This window comes from Sus scrofa, chromosome 12 (assembly GCF_000003025.6).
Source record: "Sus scrofa isolate TJ Tabasco breed Duroc chromosome 12, Sscrofa11.1, whole genome shotgun sequence".
Lineage (NCBI taxonomy): Eukaryota > Metazoa > Chordata > Mammalia > Artiodactyla > Suidae > Sus > Sus scrofa.
Window position 1 is genome coordinate 25975038 of NC_010454.4, and position 20253 is coordinate 25995290.

The 20253-nt window shown below is 41.9% G+C and overlaps 1 protein-coding gene across 4 annotated transcripts in view; it reads left to right on the top strand.

The window, feature by feature from the left end:
• Nucleotides 1–20253, top strand: part of KAT7 (lysine acetyltransferase 7) — a 34041-nt gene that overhangs the window by 4072 nt on the left and 9716 nt on the right. For 2 of the 4 annotated variants that reach the window (NM_001195359.1, XM_005668865.3), the window contains 7 exon segments: nt 2649–2825; nt 4138–4377; nt 8977–9059; nt 12430–12519; nt 13888–13986; nt 17067–17177; nt 19612–19803. In NM_001195359.1, coding sequence (NP_001182288.1) covers nt 2649–2825; nt 4138–4377; nt 8977–9059; nt 12430–12519; nt 13888–13986; nt 17067–17177; nt 19612–19803 — 992 coding nt within the window. 4 annotated transcript variants of the gene reach the window in all.

Below are 20253 nucleotides of genomic sequence, written 5' to 3' on the forward strand. Positions count from 1 at the left end.
ATACAGAAAGCTGATGGTCAATAGGTGATGATAAATTAAGCGGGAGAAGTATACTCCGAGCACTTAAAAGTGCTGATTTTTTTTTTGCTGCTATATGAGTGTGTTGCAGACTGAGGGAGAAACATCTGTTTTTTCAAGCAAGAAAGTGGGAACATTCTCTCTGTGGTTATTCCTAACTTTATCTTTGAATTTAATATTTCAGCTGAAGTATAGATAATTGTCTCTTGATTTCTCAACTTCTACGTTTGTATTTTGGGGCATAATGGGAATATTGATAAACGGTTGCTATAATTCAGGTATTATGCAACATAGTGGGATACTGTGATAGAAAAATCGGAGTTCCTGCCCTCAAAGAGCTCACAGTGTAATGTGGGATGTCAACTCTTATGGCAACGCATTGTGCTAAGGGCTGCGAGAGAGGTTTGCATAGAGTGCTGTGGAAGCCTAGAGATGGAAATCTTTAAGGATCTAGGAGGAATTTACAAGTTGAAAGACAAGAAAGTGTTATTATAGGCAGAGGGTACAGAACATGCAAAGGAATGGGCATAAATGCTCTTAGTATAAATGGCCATGCCAAAGTTCCTGTTGTGGCTTAGTGGAATGAACCTGACTAGTATCCATGAAGACAAGGGTTTGATCCCTGGCCCCGCTCAGTGGGTTAAGGATCTGGCATTGCTGTGACCTGCGGTGTAGGTCGAAGACATGGCTTGGATCTGGCGTTGCTGTGGCTGTGGTGTAGGCTGCCAGCTGCAGCTTGGATTTGACCCCTGGATGTGAACTTCCAAATGCCACCGGGTGTGGCCCTTAAAAAAAAAAAAAAAAAAAAAAAGCCATGCCCTGGTCACCTGAAAGTTATAAATATTCAGAACAGATAGGAATTACATGAGCTCTGAGTCTTTTTCTAATGACTGTACTTCATGAACACTGAGTGCCACAATGGGAGGGCACTGTTCTCTATGTGGTCTCTGTAAGGGGGCCCCCTCTAAAGCAAAAAGTAGACTGCATTGTAAATGGAACCCCCTGGAGGCATGCAAACTGAAAACCTAGCTGTGTGCTAGCTCTTACATGGGAATTTGAGAATTTCAGGGGTTTTTTTGTTTTTGTTTTTTGTCTTTTTAGGGTCACACCCATGGCATATGGAGGTTCCCAGGATAGGGGTCTAATCAGAGCTATAGCCTCTGGCCTACACCACAGCCACAGCAGCCACAGCAACGCCAGATCCGAGCCACATCTACAACCTACACCACAGCTCATGGCAACGCTGGATCCTTAACCCACTGACGGAGGCCAGGGATCAAACCCGCAACCTCATGGTCCCTAGTCAGATTCGTTTCTGCTGTGCCATGATGGGAACTCTGAGAATTTCAGTTTTCTTCATTAAAGAATTAGGATTTTTTGTTTACATAACATATTAGGGTTTTTTTTTTTTTTTTTTTTGGCTTTTTGCTTTTTGCTTTTTAAGGCCATACCCGCAGCATATGGAGGTTCCCAGGCTAGGGGTCCAATCGGAGCTAGAGCTGCCGGCCACAGCCACAGCCACAGCAACCTCATGGTTCCTAGTCAGATTTGCTTCTGCTGTACCACAACAGGAACTCTTATTAGGGTTTTTTTTGTTTGTTTGTTTAAATATGCTTTAATTTTAGCTTCAGATTTATTTTATTCCTTTTTTAGGTGTCATCAGACTGGAGATGTAAAAAGGTTGCTGGGTGCTTCAGAATAGATTTCTCCATCCAAAAGAATTTTAAAATTGTGTTTTTGCCTTGCCCTTTACAAATCTAGATTATATTGCTTCAGGGTGTCAAAGGGGGTAATCAGGAAGAAAAAGATTCTTTTTTTGGGGGGGTCTTATTGCCATTTCTTGGGCTGCGAGCCTGCAGCATACGGAGGTTCCCAGGCTAGGGGTCGAATTGGAGCTGTAGCCGCCGGCCTACACCAGGGCCACAGCAGCACAGGATCCGAGCTGTGTCTCCACCTACACCACAGCTCCTGGCAATGCCAGATCCTTAACCCACTGAGCAAGGCCAGGGATCGAACCCGCAACCTCATGGTTCCTAGTCAGATTGATTAACCACTGAGCCACGATGGGAACTCCAAAAAGAGATTCTTAGAGAAAGAACATAGTTACATATTGCTGTCCTTTGGTAGTAGAGTATTTATTTTCAGGTCGATTGGAGTAAGAATAGAGGCAAGAGGATGCAGCTAATATTTATAAAGCCCCAAATTTAGGGATCTTGGGATTGTGTTAAGTGCCTTATGTGAATTATTTCATTCATTTCTCACAACAAATGTATGAGGAATGTGCTACTAGTATTTTCCTTTTTTTTTTTTTTTCTTTCATGGATCAGGAAACACTTGGAGAGATTAACTTGCCCAAGATGCCACAGTTAGTTAGTATGATGGAGTGGAACTGAATCACGTTCAGTCTGGATTCCAGAGCCTAAACTATTAATTCTGTGCTGTGTTGCATCTCTGTACCCGATCTATTTCGTTTACATTTAATTCAGTAAAAAAGATAGTTGAAGGTTTTGTTGCATTTTGTGAGATAGGAAGAGGAGGACCTACATGCTAATAAATCACAGTGATGGGAAATAAAACAGATTTCCTTCTTTTTTCTTTAATTGTTTTATTGTTTTAAAAATCGGGATCAGATTCCAGCCCTGTTCGAAATTTGCAGTCTTTTGGCACTGAGGAGCCTGCTTATTCTACCAGGAGAGTGACCCGTAGTCAGCAGCAACCTACCCCAGTGACTCCGAAGAAATACCCGCTTCGGCAGACTCGGTCATCTGGCTCAGAAACTGAGCAAGTGGTTGAATTTTCAGATAGAGGTGAGTGGGTGTCGTATGATTTGAACCCATTCCAGAGAAGGTCGTGTCAGTTACCTCTTAAGGGAGGCTCAGAGCCACTGCAGATAGGTACCTAATACACAGTTCGGCTATAGGGGAGTGCTGTTTGATTCCTTTCTCACGTCTTACTGAGGACGTTCAGTACTGTATTATTCTTGAGGTCCAGAGTAGCTGAAGCATGTTAGATCAGACCTGCAGTAGGCAAAGGGAAGGCCCCTGGAGACCTCTGACCCACTGATGAAGAAGGCTTAGATTTTCTTCCAGCCATGCTCATCAGTCCATCTCTCTGAATTTCTGAGGAGAAATGACTATCAGTAATGGGGAATGGTAGGCCATTGAGGTTGTAATTCACCAGCGCAAATCAGAGGCCTTACAGCAAAGGCTATAGACTGGTGAGCCTCTAACCTGCCAGTATGGTCAGTTGGTTTCCTTGCACAGTATTTACTTAAAAAAAAAAAAAAAAAAAAAGATTTTTTTCTGGCCTGTATTTGAATACAGAGATTTTCATTAAAAACCTGAGTTACTAGTTTCTTTTAAAAAATGGAAAGCTGTGGGAATATTACATGGCCATTCACCCACAGTAATTGGCTGGAACTAAATAGTAGTTGTTCCCTTGAGAGGGACAGTCAGCTCTCTATTTGGCCTTGTAGGCATTTGGTTAGCAACCCCTGATTTAGAGCTGGTCAAGTTCATTCATCTCAAGTCCATTCAGTGTCATCCAGAAAGAACCATTTTCGTTTGTCCATCATCTTGTGTATCTTCTGGAAAGAGAGTGGAATGGTAGTGTTTTGTTTCGTTTTTAATTTATGCCCATCCAGCCTTTTTTTCTTTTTTTGGCCATCTTGAGGCATATGGCGTTTCCAGGCCAAGGATCAGATGTGAGCCACAGTTGTGACCTATGCTGGGCAGCTATGGCAATGCTGGATCCTTCAACCCACTGTGCCCGACTGGTCCTCAAACCTGTGTCCTGGTGCTGCAGAGACACCCCCCCCCATCCCATTGCTCCGCAGCAGGAACTCCTGTACTCATCCAGTCCCGATTACCCATGATTTGGGGCTTGGGAGAAGCAAAAATAAGTAAACCCCAAATTGAATTTTAGTCAGCATTTAAGGTTGCACAAGAGGAATAATGTTACTAGTTTCTCTTCATTTTCCATTTACCTTTATGGCAGGTAAATGGCTAAAAGTTACTGGTCGAATCGTAGAAAGAAGGTAGCCCATAAACTCTTGTGACTGTAGTCAACCTCTAAATAAATCAGCCGCATTCATGAGCTCTACCCATTGCTCTACTTTAGAAACGAAAAATACAGCTGATCATGATGAATCTCCACCTCGAACGCCAACTGGAAACGCCCCTTCGTCCGAGTCTGATATAGACATCTCCAGCCCCAATGTGTCCCATGATGAGAGCATTGCCAAGGACATGTCCCTGAAGGATTCGGGCAGTGATCTCTCTCATCGCCCCAAGCGCCGACGCTTCCACGAGAGCTACAATTTCAACATGAAGTGTCCTACCCCAGGCTGTAACTCTCTAGGTGAGTTTGCCCCCGCTTCATAACACCCTGTGTTCTATGGTTCCCTCTACCTCTGGAATGAAGATCACCCAGAAATGTTTAGTGCTCTCTTGTGACTTAGCTCCTCAGGCCCTTTAGTGATCACTACTCAGAATAGCAACAAATTGCCTGCTTGGATAAAAGCATTTCTGCTTCTTGACCTGTTAACTGTCATAACATATTGGGCTGCAAGGAAATTAACTGTGATGCACTATTTGGCTTATTGAGAGCTTTTCCCTTTGAAAAATCCTCAGTTTTTCCAACAACAAAAACAAAACAGAAGACCGGTTCTCTCCAAATATGTCATTGTATGGTGCATAGTTGAGGCTTACTGAGGACTAATAGTGCGTAAGTTCGTGGCGAATAATGGTTATATGGCCTTGGCTGTTAAGGAAATGAGAAAAACAGATTTTTGTGTGTGTGTGTGTGTGTGTGTGTGTGTGTGTGTGTGTGAAGAGATTGAAGCTAGAGAGTATAGATGAGACTGTGGCCCTTGTGACCTCAGTAGTTCTAGGTCTTGCAGCTCTGTGTGCTTAGTGTGAACTAGATAGATAAGTATATCTTCTCACATAGATGAATAGTTCATTGTTTTCCTCTGACCGACTTCTTCTTTTACTGAGGGATTCATGTAATGGTTTAAATCTTATTTGTGCTCCTTAAGTGAACTTAGGTGCATGTGTTGGGCTAGGCTTTTGTCTGGAGCTGGAAGGTGCTGATTGGGAGATAAGAGGCCTTTCTTTCTATCTACAGATTTAGCTTTGGAATGTGACCACCAGTTTTAGACAAAAGGTAGAACAGAGTAAGTTGCTGCTTTGCAGGCCACCGTTATGTATTTCCTAGTATTTTATTTATTTGGATCCTTTTCTGGTCTTAGCAGCAATTTCTCAGGTAATTTCAACCGATCCAAAGGCATAGAGAGGCTCACACTAAGGGAAGTAAGTCAGAAAGAGAAAGACAAATACCAATATGATATCATTTATATCTGGAATCTAATATACGACATAAACGAACCTTTCTGCAGAAAAGAAACAAGCTCACGGACGTGAAGAATAGACTTGTGGTTGCCAACGGGGAGGAGGAGGGAGTGGGATGGACTGGGAGTTTGGGGTTAGTGGATGCAAACTATTGAATTTGGAGTGGATAAGCAGTGAGATCCTGCTGCATAGCACCGGAAACTGTATCTAGTCACTTGTGATGGAACATGATGGAGAATAATGTGAGAATAATGTGTGTGTATATATAATATATATGTATGTAGATATGTCTGGGTCACTTTGCCATACAGCAGAAATTGACAGAACAATGTAAATCAACTATAATAGAAAAAATAAAAACCTAAAAAAAAAAGCATAGATAGAGCAAAAGTTTTCCTGAATGCTGTACCAGTTGTTACTCAGGGTAGTTTCAGGCCTAAATCAATTTCCTCGGGATAAATAATGAAAAACTACGAATAGGGAGTTCCCTTGTGGCTCAGTGGTAATGAATCCAACTAGTATCCATGAGGATGCAGGTTCTATCCCTGGACTGCTTGCTGGGTTAAGGATCTGGTGTTGCCTTAAGCTGTGGTATAGGTTGCAGATCCTGTGTTGCTGTGGCTGTGGTATAGGCTGGCAGGTGCAGTTCCAAATTGACCCCTAGCCTGGGAACTTCCACATGCTGCAAGTGTGGTCCTAAAAAGCAAAAAAAAAAAAAAAAAAAAAAAAAAAACCAAACAACAACAATAATGAAAAAACAAAACACTAAGAATAGACAATATCATATAAATGCTAGCACACAAGAGAGAACTAATATGCTTTAAGAGGGTAAGAGGATCTCCTTGCCACACAGCAAGAGAAAGAATTTCCCTCAGCTCTGCTAGTCCCTATCCATTCATTCTTAAATTGTTACTTTTATTTTATGTACTGTGTTGAATTAGTTCCTCAGTACTTACTAAATGTTTGCCATGTGCCAAGCACTGTTTTAAATTCTTGGGATAGAGTTGTAAACATCTTCGATTCCCTGCCTTCATGGAGCTTATGATCTATCTGCCTGGGGAATGCAAACAGATAGATATAGAATACATCATGCGGATACATGCCACGAGGGGTGGGGTGCTTACATACACACAAGCACATGTGTGTAGGGAAAGCCACTCAGTTACAGTGATGCTTGAGCAGAAACCTGAAATAAGTTGAGTGTCTGGGGGTTAAGCATTATGCTAGAGGGAATAGCGAGTGCACAGGGTCTGGGGCAGGAGGATGCTTAACCACTTTGAGCAATACTTCAGGGCCAGTCTGCCTGGGCTTGGCAGACCAGAGTGGGGAGGAGGAGGTGAGGTTAGAGGGTAGGGGCCTGATGACGGGTTAGTTATGTCCTGGGCTCGGCACCCTTAATGTGATAGACCAGAGGGCAAATATAAATCTGTTGCTTCTCAGGAAAGTTCACTTTGACTTTTAGTTTCAGTGCACTGGCAAAGTTTGAAAGGTATAAACCTGAGCTTCCAAAGTTATTCTCAAACTCATTCCAGTCTTCTTCTTAAGCAAAACAATGTCATTAATTTTTTTGGTTGTTGTTAGTTGTGGTATGAAAGTATTATGTACTTGTGGAAAATTAAAACCTTGTAGGAGGGCTGCAGTGCTAGGTGAAAATTCTCCCTCCCTCATATCTCCCAAACTATGGCTTAGATATAAAACTACCGTTGGTAGTTTTTTAGGAATGTTTTTAGTAAGCTTCAGTACCTTTGTAAGCACACATGTATGTGTACTTTTTCTTTTCTTTTTTTTTGCTGTGCCCTTGACATGGAGAAGTTTCTGGGCCAGGGATCGAATCAGTGCCATAGCTGTAACCAGAGCCACAGCAGTGACAACACTGGACCCTTAACCCACTGAGTCACAGAGGAACTCTTACACATGTTTCTTTTTTGTTGTTGTGTATAAAAAGGAAAAATACAATGGTTGGTTTGACATCTTAGATATTTTACAGTATTGACACTCAGAAGTCCATTTGTTTAAAGGGCATATTATATTGATAGTTCAGAAATTATTTAAATTGCCCTATTTAAATTATTTAAATGTATTGATTGACATTTATGTTGTTTCTCATTTTTAGACATTTTGAACAATATTGTAGTGGATAGTCTTGTATGTATGTATTTTGATGTCTTTCTAGAAAATCTGTTGGATAAATTCATAGCAGTGGAATTACCAGATCAACAGAAGAGCTATCATTTAAAAACTTTTTTTTTGTTGTTGTTGTCTTTCTGTTTCTTTTTTTAGGGCTGCACCTGAGGCATATGGAAGTTCCCAGGCTAGGGGTCCAATCAGAGCTACAACTGCTGGCCTACACCGCAGCCACAGCAACGTGAGATCTGAGCTGAGTCCGCAACCTACCCCACAGCTCATGGCAATGCCGGATCCCTGACCCGCTGAGTGAGGCCAGGGACTGAATCCAAATCCTCATGGATACTAGTTGGATTCCTTTCCACTGAGCCACAACAGGAACTTCAAGAAATGTACCTTTGATAAAATGAGCTTTCTGGATTGTCATTCCTAACATTTCCTCTTAAGAGGGCCTTGTGCAAGCTGCCTGTTTAAAAATGTGATTACGGGAGTTCCTTTTTGGTGCTTTTTTTTGTTTTTTTTTTTTTGCTTTTAGGGCTGCTCTTGTGGCATATGGAGGTTCCCAGGTTAGGGGTGGATTCAGAGCTATAGCTGCTGGCCTACGCCACAGCCACAGCAACACCAGATCTGAGCCGCATCTGCAACCGTGGCAACACCGGATCCTTAACCCACTGAGCGAGGCCAGGGATCGAACCTGCGTCCTCATGGATACCAGTCAAATTTGTTTCTGCCGAGCCACACGGGAACTCCCTTTTCTTCCTTTTTATTAAATGTATGGGTTTTTGACTTTTTTTTTTTTGGCCTCACTTGCGGCACATGGAAGTTCCTGAGCCAGGGGTCGAGCCCACAGCTGCTGTAGAAGCCGAGTAGTTGTGTTGTGAGCCACACAGGAAGTCTGGTTTATGACACTTTGGAATTTTGAGGAATACATCATTAGAAAAGAAGGAATTACAATTTATATTGAATATATGCAAGTATGTTCAAAGATGGCTAGATCCTGGAGTTCCCGTCGTGGCACAGTGGTTAACAAATCCAGCTAGGAACCATGAGGTTGCGGGTTCAATCCCCGTCCTTGCTCAGTGGGTTAAAGGATTCGGCGTTGCCGTGAGTTGTGGTGTAGGTTGCAGACGCGGCTCGGATCCCGCGTTGCTGTGTCTCTGGCGTAGGCCGGTGGCTACAGCTCCGATTCAACCCCTAGCCTGGGAACCTCCATATGCTGCGGGAGTGGCCCTAGAAAAGGCAAAAAGACAAAAAAAAAAAAAAAAAAAAGATGGCTAGATCCAGCCTGGAGAAGAAAAGAATTTATTGTGGGTGCAAGTTATGACCCTAACAATACTTACCTTTTATAGATTTAATCTTTAATCAAACATGTACTTGCTAAAAATATTACACACAAAAAACGTAGTATTATTTTAGAGAAAAATATTGGTTTCCAAGCTTCATTGTATCATCTTGAGGTTAAGTTTTTTTCCTCCTTTAACAGGACACCTTACAGGAAAACACGAGAGACATTTCTCCATATCAGGATGCCCGCTCTATCATAACCTCTCAGCTGACGAATGCAAGGTAATTGTATTCTCATTTATTCAGCAGATACGTTTTGAGTGCTTACCATTTGCCAGGCACTTGGCTAAACAATGGGGATACAGCGCGAACAAAATGGGCAGGGTCCTTCTTGATTTCTAGTGGAGAACTAAAAAAACAATTGTTTAAAAACACACACACGCAAGAATTACTGTATGTAATAAGTGCTTTGAGAGAAATTAATAAATTATCTGTGGAGTATTTGGACCCTCATCCTGTAGGCACGTTGTTATTTTCTATTGAAAATTATCTTCGAAGATTACTGGGGACCATTTCCACTAAGGAATAATTTGCATAAATATGTCACCTTGATGTTTATGCATTAGTTTCTCTTATAAATCTATGAAGACGTTTTGCTTTTTCAAAGTTTTTCAAAGTTCTTTTCCTCTTGCTCTATTTCTGTGGAACACTTTTCCTTTTTGTTACTCTCAATCACGCCTACTCTTGGGTAATTCTTGTTTCATGATCTTGAAAAAATATAGTTCTAAATAACCTTTGTGATTTTTGGAATAATGGCTTTAGGAGTAGAGCCTAAGATCCTATTTTGTATGTTTCTGAATGAACTGCTGCTACCAAGGAGGAACCGAGAAACTAATTCTGGGAAAGCAAGAGTTGAGAATGTTATTAAATGGATTTCTCAGGTAGTATTTGGGCAGATTATCCAGCTGGTTAGACCAAAGTATTAATTGTTGTTTTTGTGGTTGTTATTTTGCTAACAAGGCCAGGATAGCAGGTTTATTCCTGTCTGAGCCAGTTTCCTCCTGAGAAAAATTAGATTCCACAGCTAACATTAATTCTTCCTGATTCAGGCATTTGTTCTCCTGGGTACAAGTGGACTACAGGATGGAAAGTTTCTTTATGTGTTGCGTCCAGTCTGTCAGCAAAGCAGTATACTTTCAAAGGATTTTAAGGTTATAGACACTTACTCTTATTTTTCTTCATCCCAGCTCTCTTACATAAGCAAGGCAGTTTCTTGTGCCCTGTGTAAAAGTGGTGGGTCTTCCCATTTTCTTCCATGAGTGTGAGATCAGATCAAAACAGGAACATCTCTTCCACCATCTGCATCAGAAGCTGACAAGGTGTCAGCTGCTTCTTTCTCTGGAAATAACTGTGATTTCTGTTTTTTTAAGAGGAGTTCTTTATCACTTGTCTTTATAACGATCTGATACTGTCTGTGGTTTTACATGAAGGTCTTCCTAAGGTATATCTTTTTAAATTGTTGGCTTATAGCCGTATGAACATATTACCTTAAGCAATTTATTTAAAAAAAATAAAATTTTCACTTTGAGGAAGAAAATTCTGAAAAAAGAAATTCAGTTCCTGAATTTTTCCTCCTTTGTGCTCTCTTCTTTACAAGGGTAGCCAGCTGGACCATTGGGGTGGGGGGGGTCAGGATAATTTCTGAAAGATACTTACTGTTGTTACATATAGAATCCCAAGTGGAAAGATTAGACTAATTCCTCACATTTATTAAAAGCTCCAGAGTTTTTTTGTTTGTTTGTTTGTTGGTTTTTTGGCTGCACCAACATGTGGAAGTTCCCAGGCCAGGGACTGAACCCGTCCTGCAGTTGTGGCCTATGCCACAGCTGTGGCAACCCCAGATCCTTAACCTGCTGTGCCACACAGGAACTTCCAAAAGCGCCAAAGTTCCTAAAGTACTGTGTATACAGAATTACTGAGTTTCCTGGTAAATGATTGCAATCAGTGCCATTTTTATTCAGTCATAAATTTCTGTGACTTGCCCATGCCAGCACACAGGTATCTGAGAATTCTGTGAATGAGATAAAAGACTGCATTCATTGAGTTAACATTTTCTAGAAGGGAGACAAAATCCACATACAAAATTAGGAAATAGGAATTTTGTATAGTGATAAATGTTTTGCGGGACAAAAAGTCTGAACAGAGAGTGACTGTTTTGGGAGTAACAGGGTGTGGCACTGCTTTTGCTCAGACCATGAAGACATTTTATCTGAGTTGTGGCTGACAGCAAAGAGACAGTTGTGTCAGAGTTCCCGTCGTGGCTCAGCAGTTAATGAATCTAACTAGCATCCACGAGGATGCAGGTTCGATCCCTGGCTTTGCTCAGTGGGTTAAGGATCTGGCAATGCCATGAGCTTTGGTATAGGTTGCACACGTTCTTGGATCCTCCTTTGCTGTGGCTGTGGCTGTGGCGTAGGCCAGCAGCTACAGCTCTGATTTGACTGGTTTGAAGGACAGCAAGTAGGCCAGTGGGGCTGGAATATGATGGGAAATGTAGAAGCAGGATCCAGATCATGAAGAACCTGTAGGCCTTGGCCAAAGGAGTATGCGTTTGTTCTGACAGCAGTGGGAAGCATCCAGAGGGCATTAGCAGAGGTGTGGTGTAGTTTCATAAACACATTTTTTTTTTTTTTAGTTGCACCCATGGCACGTGGAGGTTCCCGGGCCAGGGTTCAAACCGGCACCACAGTTGCCTATGCCACAGCTGCCACAGTGCTGGCTCCTTAACCCACTGGGCCACAGGGCAATGTCCTGTAAAAATCACGGCTTGCTAGTATGTGGAGAATGGCCTGGAGGGGGCAAGAGTTGACACAGGGTCGCTGGTGGGAAGGCAGCTCAGCAGAACATGGGGGCATGACCTAGTGTTGTATCCGTAGAGAGGGTAAGAACGGGTTGGACTTGGGATGTGTGTTGGAGGAGAGCAGCCTGGCAGACTTACTGAGGAATTCAGTGTAAGGTGGAAGAGAAAGAAGAGAGTCAAGCATGACGTTCAAGTTTTGGACCGGATCAGTTGTATAGAAAGTGTTGCTGTTTATTGTCATGGGAAAGATTTAGGGTGGAGCGGATTTGTGGGCGAATGTCAGTCATGCTGTTGTGACCATGCTGATTTTGTGTTGATGTTGGATAGGAGTCCTCACTGCCCAGAAGATGAAACTGAGACTGTTGGAGAACGAATGGGATTTGTCTAAGCTCTTAACTGCAGGGTGAGGTGTCCCTGTAGACTTGACCCCAAGCACCTAACCTTTTCTTTGTATTTCCTTACTCTGGTTCTTGCACTTGCTCACACTCTTTCTTGTCCATTGCACACTGGAAAGGGTACAGAGGCTCAGAGTCATCAGACTAACTTAAAATCTTAGCTTTACCACCATTTAGTTGTAATTATTTCACTCTCTGATTCTCGGTTAATGGCTGAGAAAACAGTGTGCAGCTTGCCCTGTCTGTTTCTTACAGAGATTGCGATAATAAATGTGAAGACCCTTTGAAAGTAAAAGTACCGTTGTGTGAGTTCAGGGGAGTACTGTTGTATTCTTACACGTGAAGTAATCATAGTCTTAGAAGCAGGTGGATTTATTGACGTTGTTGATGGTTGCAGGTGAGAGCACAGAGCCGGGATAAGCAGATAGAAGAAAGGATGCTGTCCCACAGGCAAGATGACAACAACAGGCATGCAACCAGGCACCAGGTACGGGCCGTATTAAAGCTCTGGCCGTTCTCAGTTTGAGAGCCAAGTCTTGGATCCCCTCTGCCCCATAATGGTCTTTAGGTCTATCCATGCCTCTTGTTTCCTGCGGTATGTCTGGATAACTGGTCTGCAGTCATAAAGTTAGAATCACACTTTTTCCAAATCGTAAATTTTCAAGAGACTACCTCACAAATGAAGGAATCGTGCTATCTATAATAATAGTAGTAGTAATAGATAATCTTGCCTATTTGTAAGATTATACTTGCTGTGCTATTTTCCTCATTTTGCATCCACTTGTTAACTCCTTATAATTGACTTTTCTTTTTCTTTTTTTGTAATTGACTTTCAGGCCTTTTCCCTCTGCTGGCATGTTTTCACCGGTGACTTTTCCTTAGCGCTTGGCACTTGGAGACGCTGCCATTTTTCTTTTACTTCTCTTTTCTTGTGGGTTCCCAAATGCTGCTTGGCCCTAACCTCTCTCCCTCTCTGAACATTCATGCCCAATGATTACACTTAATTCCTTGGAATCCCTGAATGCCTTTGGTCTTTTCTCTTGCTGTTTTTCTGCTTGAATGCTATACTTAGACCGAGAAGAGATTGTGTTCATCAAGGCCTCGTGCAATTCTTAGCTGTTGTAGGAATTCTTCACCCATCTTCTACCAGTAGTGGAATTTCTTCCTCATATATTCCTACTTGTGATGTTCTCCGAATGTTAGTTTAGCCTGTGTCACGTGCATATTATAGATACACACAGCTCATCATGTAGGTGTCTGTTTTTGTGGTTAGATTATAAGTGGATAGCAGAGGAGGCACAGTGGTGAGGGAGAAGTTTGACTTTGGAGCCAAACAGATCTGGATTTGAATACTGCGATTCTCTTACTCTAGCTGTGTGGTCTTGGGCAGGTCAGCTAAGCTCCCGAAACTTTTATTTCCTTGTTAATAAAAGGGAGTGACTACTTCCTGTGTGGCTGGGTAGTTAGCTAAATTATGCACAGAAAGTACCTATCCTCAGTGCTTGGCAGGTAATAAGCACTCTGTAAGTGGTAGCTAGGCTTTGCTTCATTGTCTGTCTTAGGTTCTGTTCTTATGCAGTTTTTAAATTTGTATTCATTTTTGTACCGATGCTTGGAAAACAGTAAGCCTTCTACAAATGCCTGTTGAATCGAGATGAACTTTATTTTATTCCTGTCGCTTCCGTCCTTAATTTGTGTTCTCTTTGGATTAACAAATAAGTACATTTCCCGAACTCTCATTAGCTGACAGGGTAGTGGTCTAGGTGCAGAGGGAACCCTATTTGGAGTTTTAGGATTACCATAGTAGTCACAGGGTGGCTGTAACACGTCTGAAATGTCTTCTTTTTCTTTTTAGGCACCAACAGAGAGGCAGTTGCGATATAAAGAAAAGGTTGCTGAACTCAGAAAGAAAAGGAATTCTGGACTGAGCAAAGAACAGAAAGAGAAATATATGGTGAGAAGAAGTTAAATATTTAATTAGCATGAACTTTTGCTATCACATTTGATTCCTTTTGGTGACTAAGATTCTGCTTTTCACATTTACTCTTCGGTATTTTCTGTAAGTAACAGGACTCTTCTGGCAGTTAGAATTTACTATATATAAATTCCCCAAAAGAGTAGAACTGGGAGTTCTTGAAAAACAAAATGCTGTTAGAATTTAGATGAAAAAACTCATTCCTCTAGTTTGTAGACCCTACTTTAGGCTTAAAGGGTTAAATTTACCCGCTTGAACAAATACCATGATGTTGGAGATGTCTGTAGAAGGAAAAATATTCAAGCTAAGCAGTAGTCTACTTCTTTTATTGGACGAGTAAAATTCCTACAAGATAAGAGATACTAATTGGGCGATATATTCTGTAATAAATCTTCTTGTAGAATTTTTTAGTTTTTTTAACTTAATTTTCTAGTTTTACAAGTAGGGTACATTTGGGAGTTTCTGTTGTGGCTCAGTGGAAACGAACCTGGTATCCATGAGGATTCAGGTTCAGTCCCTGGCCTTGGTCAGTGGGTTAAAGGATCTGACGTTGCCACAAGCTGTGTGTAGGTCACAGACGCAGCTTGCTCAGATCCCGAGTTGCTGGGGCTGTGGCGTGGGCTGGCACCTGTAGCTCAGATTCAACCCCTGGCCTGGGAACTTGCATGTATGCCACAGGTGTGACCCTAAAAAGCCAAAAAAAAAAAAAAAAAAAGTATTTGTAATAGAAAATATAATTGGAAAGTATACAGAAATAAACATTAATCCTACTACCTAAAAATAACCACAGCTAGTGTTTTGAGATATCTCCTTCTAGCTTTTAACAAATGCTTTGTTTACAAAGTTTGGTTATTACTGTTAAGTATAGCTTTTAATTCTGTGTTTTCATTTACATATCTTGAACTGATTTCATTTCATTAAAAATTCTGCAAAAAATGCATAAAATTTAATTTTTTTGAGAGCATACACTTTGGATTTATTATGCCCTAAATTTCAAGCCTTTTGTTTGTAGTTCCTAATTTTTTTTTCTTTTTTTTATATAATGATTTTTTTTTCATTATAGCTGGTTTACAGTGTTCTACTGTATAGATTATGTTTTTAAATGCTTAGGCAGTCAGCATGGTTTCACTGAGACAGAGATATGCCAGACTATGTATCTGCCTTTGTGGTAGACATCACCGTCTTAAAAACGATAACCGTGTGGATAAATGGAGATAGACCAGTTTGAGATGTGTGGAGGCTGTGGGGTGAGTTTGTAGCTAAACACCTACTTCACACTGTGCTGGGTTTGTAGAAAGAGGGAGGGCTCCAGAAGTGGGCTGTAGGTGGGAAGGTTGTATGCTTCCCTTTTTGTTCAGTGTTTTTATCTGCAAATTGGATAGAGGTGTAATAATACTACATACCATTTATTGAGTGCTTATGTGATAGGCATGGTGGTTATGTTGCTTCTGTAATCTTTGTTACAAAAATGGATGGTATTTCACCTGTTTTGTACATGGGAGACTGAGGAGTTGTGGCTTAGTGATTAATGAACCTGACTAGCATCCACGAGGACGCGGGTGTGATCCCTGGCCTCGCTCAGTGGGTTAAGGATCTGGTGTTGTCTTGAGCTATGGTGAGGTTGCAGATGCGGCTCAGATCCTGTGTTGCTGTGGCTGTGGTATAAGCCAGTGGCTACAGCTCTGATGGGACCCCTAGCTTGGGATCTTCCATGTGTCATGGCTGTGGCCCTAAAAAAGACCAAAAAAAAAAAAATTATATATATGTGTGTGTGTACATATGTATGTATGTATGTATGTATGTATGTATGTATGTATGTATAGACAGGAAACTGAGATTTAGAGGTAATTTTCCCAGAATCATACAAGTAAAGAGTGTCTGATTAAAAGTCCTGAAATTTTTACCTTACAAACATCTGCTTTCTAGTAGTTTGAGTTGGGTTATTTGAACTGAACCTTCCTGGTAAAAATGCTGGATAGGATTTTTTTTTTTTTTTTTTTAAGTTTATGAAACTAGAAGAAGTAACAAATACTTATTAGAACACAAATCCTAGATGACAGAGCCCAAATGAAAAAAGATATCCGTTAGATGGGCCCAGATTAACCCAAAGAGACTTGAATAGGGGTCAAGGTACTGGTGAAGGGTGTTTTGAGATGCTAATCTAGGTGCCCAGCCGGCTGTGTTCTTCCTGGGATGAGCCGTCCACTCCTCTCAACCACCATTATCCTCTATTCTCTGGGTAGGAGGTGGAGTCTGGGACGGAGTGGGAAGGGCTAGAATCCAAGGTTAAAAGGGAAGCTTCCCCTGTGGAATTTCTTTCCTGTGTAAGGCTACTTGCATTGTGACGGCCATGGTAAGATTTGCTAATTATTTAAAACTGGATTATTTTTGTGGCTAGTCCCTCATTTGTTGTTGCTTAATACTTAGTAAAACAATTTCTCAAAGAGGTTAGCCTTTTTTTCCTGTGCCCTTGGGCCAGCGTTCTGAAGTGGTAGCATCGCAGTACCTTTGGCGGACTGTGTCGTGGTGGGTGCAGAAGTTCAGTGAGAGTTTACCAAAGACCGTTAGTCCAACTGCCCCTTCTTTCCTGCAAATTTGACTTTCAGTCGAAGTGAAATCTTAGACTCGAGGGCTTAGAGATTCTGTTTTTTATTTGGTCTTGTTTCTAAATGGGAACCGTCCACCCAGGTTCCTTCCAGATCTCAGGATTCTAGGAATTGGTAGTGTGTTTGGCTTTGTGACATTATATTTCTTTATGCTGTCCCGCACATTTCCAGAGGAAGAAGTGGAAGCCTGGAGTTCTGAAGAACAGAGAGCTTATACGAGCATTGCCTTTCCAGATTCACTAGGGTGGGCAGTGAGTGTCTCCTGGAATTAACCTGTCTGATAAGTAGTATGTTGTGTACACAGTCCCTAGTGCCTAGTATAAATGCCTGGCAAATAGTAGGCACTAAATAAACAATTCGTGGTTGTTCTTGGCCCTCTGGTTGGTATCCGTTGAAATGCCGTAGATGAAGTTCTTAGAGGTAGAGAGTATCACGCTCTGGTTATTCTCCTAGGAACACAGGCAGACCTATGGGAACACTCGGGAACCTCTCTTGGAAAACCTGACTAGCGAGTATGACTTGGATCTTTTCCGAAGAGCGCAAGCCCGGGCTTCAGAGGATTTGGTGAGTATTCAAACTTCCGAGCCGAGGACCCCTTGCGAGGGGCATTTGGACCTGCCAAGAAAAACGGATCAGTGTCATTTTGATGGGTTTGATGGGGATTAAATGTACCTTGCTGCTTGACTCTTTCCCCTTCCCCCAGCTATCCTTATTTGAAGGCTCTCTTCCTTCCCATTCATATTTAAAATTAATTACCCCTCCTCCCTTGCCTCATCTCAAAAGTTTTCCCTTCCCTCCTCTACTCCTGGAAGGTTGGAGGTGGTTGATAAAACAATAGGTGCCCCTTTGTCTTAGTTGGGTAGTTTGCAATTCTGATTGCAGAATTGGGTTGGGTAGAATTGCAACTCTAGACTGGGAACCTCTGGACTGGGAACTCCCTTTGCAGGTTTGCCTCAGCCCTTCCTTACAGCTATAAAGGAATAAAAAGAACGGTGAAGAGGGATAATAAAAGAGCTTGTCGTTGGATATTTTCTTTTTTTAATGAATTTTATTACATTTATAGTTGTACAGTGATCATCACAACCTAATTTTATAGCATTTCTATCCCATACCCCCAGCGCATCCCCCCACGCCCCAACTTCTCTCCTTTGGAAACCATAAGTTTTTCAAAGTCTGTGAGTCAGTATCTGTTCTGTAAAGAAGTTCATTGTGTCCTTTTTTCAGATTCCACATGTAGGTGATAGCATATGACGTTGTGCCTCACTGCCTAACTTCACTTAAGCAGGATGATTTCTAGGTCCCTGTCGCTGCAAACGCCGGATTTTTTTTTTAATGGCTGAGTAATATTCCATTGTGTATATGTACCACATCTTCTTTATCCACTCCTGCGTCAGATCTTTTCTTTCTTTTTCTTTTTGCAGAAGTTCCTAGGCCAGGGAACAAACCCGAGCCACAGCAGTGACCCAAGCGTTGCAGTGACAACACCAGATACTTAACCTGCTGTGCCACACGGGAACTCAGATATTGTAGAATTATTCTTTGACACAGCCAAATTTCATACATTAAGATGGTTTCTCTTCTGATTTTTATTTATAATTACTTAATTTTGACTCCCTAGGCAGAATTTTCAACAACTTTGATCTCAGGAAATCGTGATTTAGTTTACCTCTGATTTAATCAATTAAATGTGTTCAGGGAAACTTAGTTTGTAAAGTGAATTTCATCTTCCTTTAAAAAAAAAAAAAATCTGGGAGTTCCCGTTGTGGCTCAGTGGTTAACAAACCCCACCAGTATCCATGAGGATACAGGTTCAGTCCCTGGCCTTGCTCAGTGGATTAAGGATCTGGCGTTGCCGTGAGGTGTGGTGTAGGTTGCAGATGTGGCTTGGATCCCACATTGCTATGGCTGTGGTGTAGGCTGGCAGTAGCTCTCTGATTCGACCCATAGCCTGGGAACTTCTGTATGTCTTGGGTGTGGCCCTAAAAGAAAAAAAAAAAACTCGAATAGACTTGTTAAAAGTGTTTTGGGAGGCAGGGTTTGATAGCTGCCCTTGGTCAGGCTGTTGCTGGTTTTCTCTCTCCTGCAGAGCATTTCCTAGGCCAGCTTTTCACAACTCACCACCCGGTTATTCTTCAAAATTATTTCTGTAGCCAGCTCATAGCCACTGAGTGGGGACAGGTACCCAAACATCTTCTACTTTTCCTCGCTTTAGATTTCAGAATTAAAGCATCATCCATGTTTCAAAAATATTTTTTAGTAGTTCCCGTTGTAACAGTGGTAATGAACCCGACTAATATCCATGAGGACTGGGGTTCATTCCCTGGCCTCACTCAGTGGATTAGGGATCCGGCGTTGCCATAGCTGTTGGTATAGGCTGCAGACACAGCTCAGATCTGGCGTTGCTTTGGCTGTGGCGTGGGCCGGCACCTACAGCTCTGATTCAACCCCTAGCCTGGGAACTTCCATGTGCCATGGGTTTGGCCCTAAAAAGAGTAAAAAAAATTTTTTTTCTAAGGGACCTGAGTTGAGAGGATGGCCACTGTGGGTGTATGTCATGCCGATCTAGGCAGCTTTCTAGAGGATTCTAGAGGCTCTTTTGTCTGGTTTTAGAAAGATTTGTAAAGGAGAAGGGAGTTTGTATTTGCAGTAGATTGCCTTTTAGAGTTCAGTTTGGTTGGGGCTGAGAAAAAGAAAATTTTACTAAGGACTTGTTCTGATGTTCAAGAGATGAGAGCCAAAGCGTGGTAGGAAACAAGAGACTAGCTACTCTTTTGAGAGCTGTGCTCTGGGCAGTGGTAGACAGTAGATCGTCTATAAGCATTCCTGGTTATTCAGTCCACTGTAGTCGTCTTCAGAAAAGTGCAAGTTTCTCATGAGGTAGAAGCCAAATCTTTTTTATTTGTTTCCAGTGTCTGGCGTGGTGGCATGCACACAGCTTACAGCCACAAAGATGATCAATGCTAAATCCTCCTTTTCCTTGATTTCTTCTCTACAATAGGAGAAGTTGAGGCTGCAAGGCCAAATCACAGAGGGGAGCAACATGATTAAAACAATTGCTTTTGGTCGCTACGAGCTAGATACGTGGTACCATTCTCCCTATCCTGAAGAATATGCACGACTGGGACGTCTCTACATGTGTGAATTCTGTTTAAAATACATGAAGAGTCAAACAATACTGCGTCGACACATGGTAAGTTGTCGGGGTGGGGGGTGGGAGTTCCATGACCATGGTGGCGTTAAGCTGTAGAATCTCTGGATGTTGACACCTATCTAAGCATCTCTCAGTGGTCCACAGAAATGAGATGAAGGCACAGGAAATTGAAAGCCACGTTTCAGGGTGGGGTAAGCAGCCTTTGGCGTGGCTGGTGCTCAGTGACCTGTAACCACATCCTCCTGTACTCATCTCCCTGTCTTTTTTCTTGCTGCCTGTCCTTCTCTGCTTTTTCTATGGGATGTGAATTACTTCTGCCCACAGTTCTTCTGTGTCTCAAACTAGAGAAAAATAAATGGACTTCATTAGATAAACTTTATTAGACAAGCCGGGTCTCCGTAACTCCCCTTTGTATCCCTAGCAACCAGCATGGGCTAATTACCCCATAAATGCCTCGTGAATATGTTGAATGAAGGAAGACAAATTATG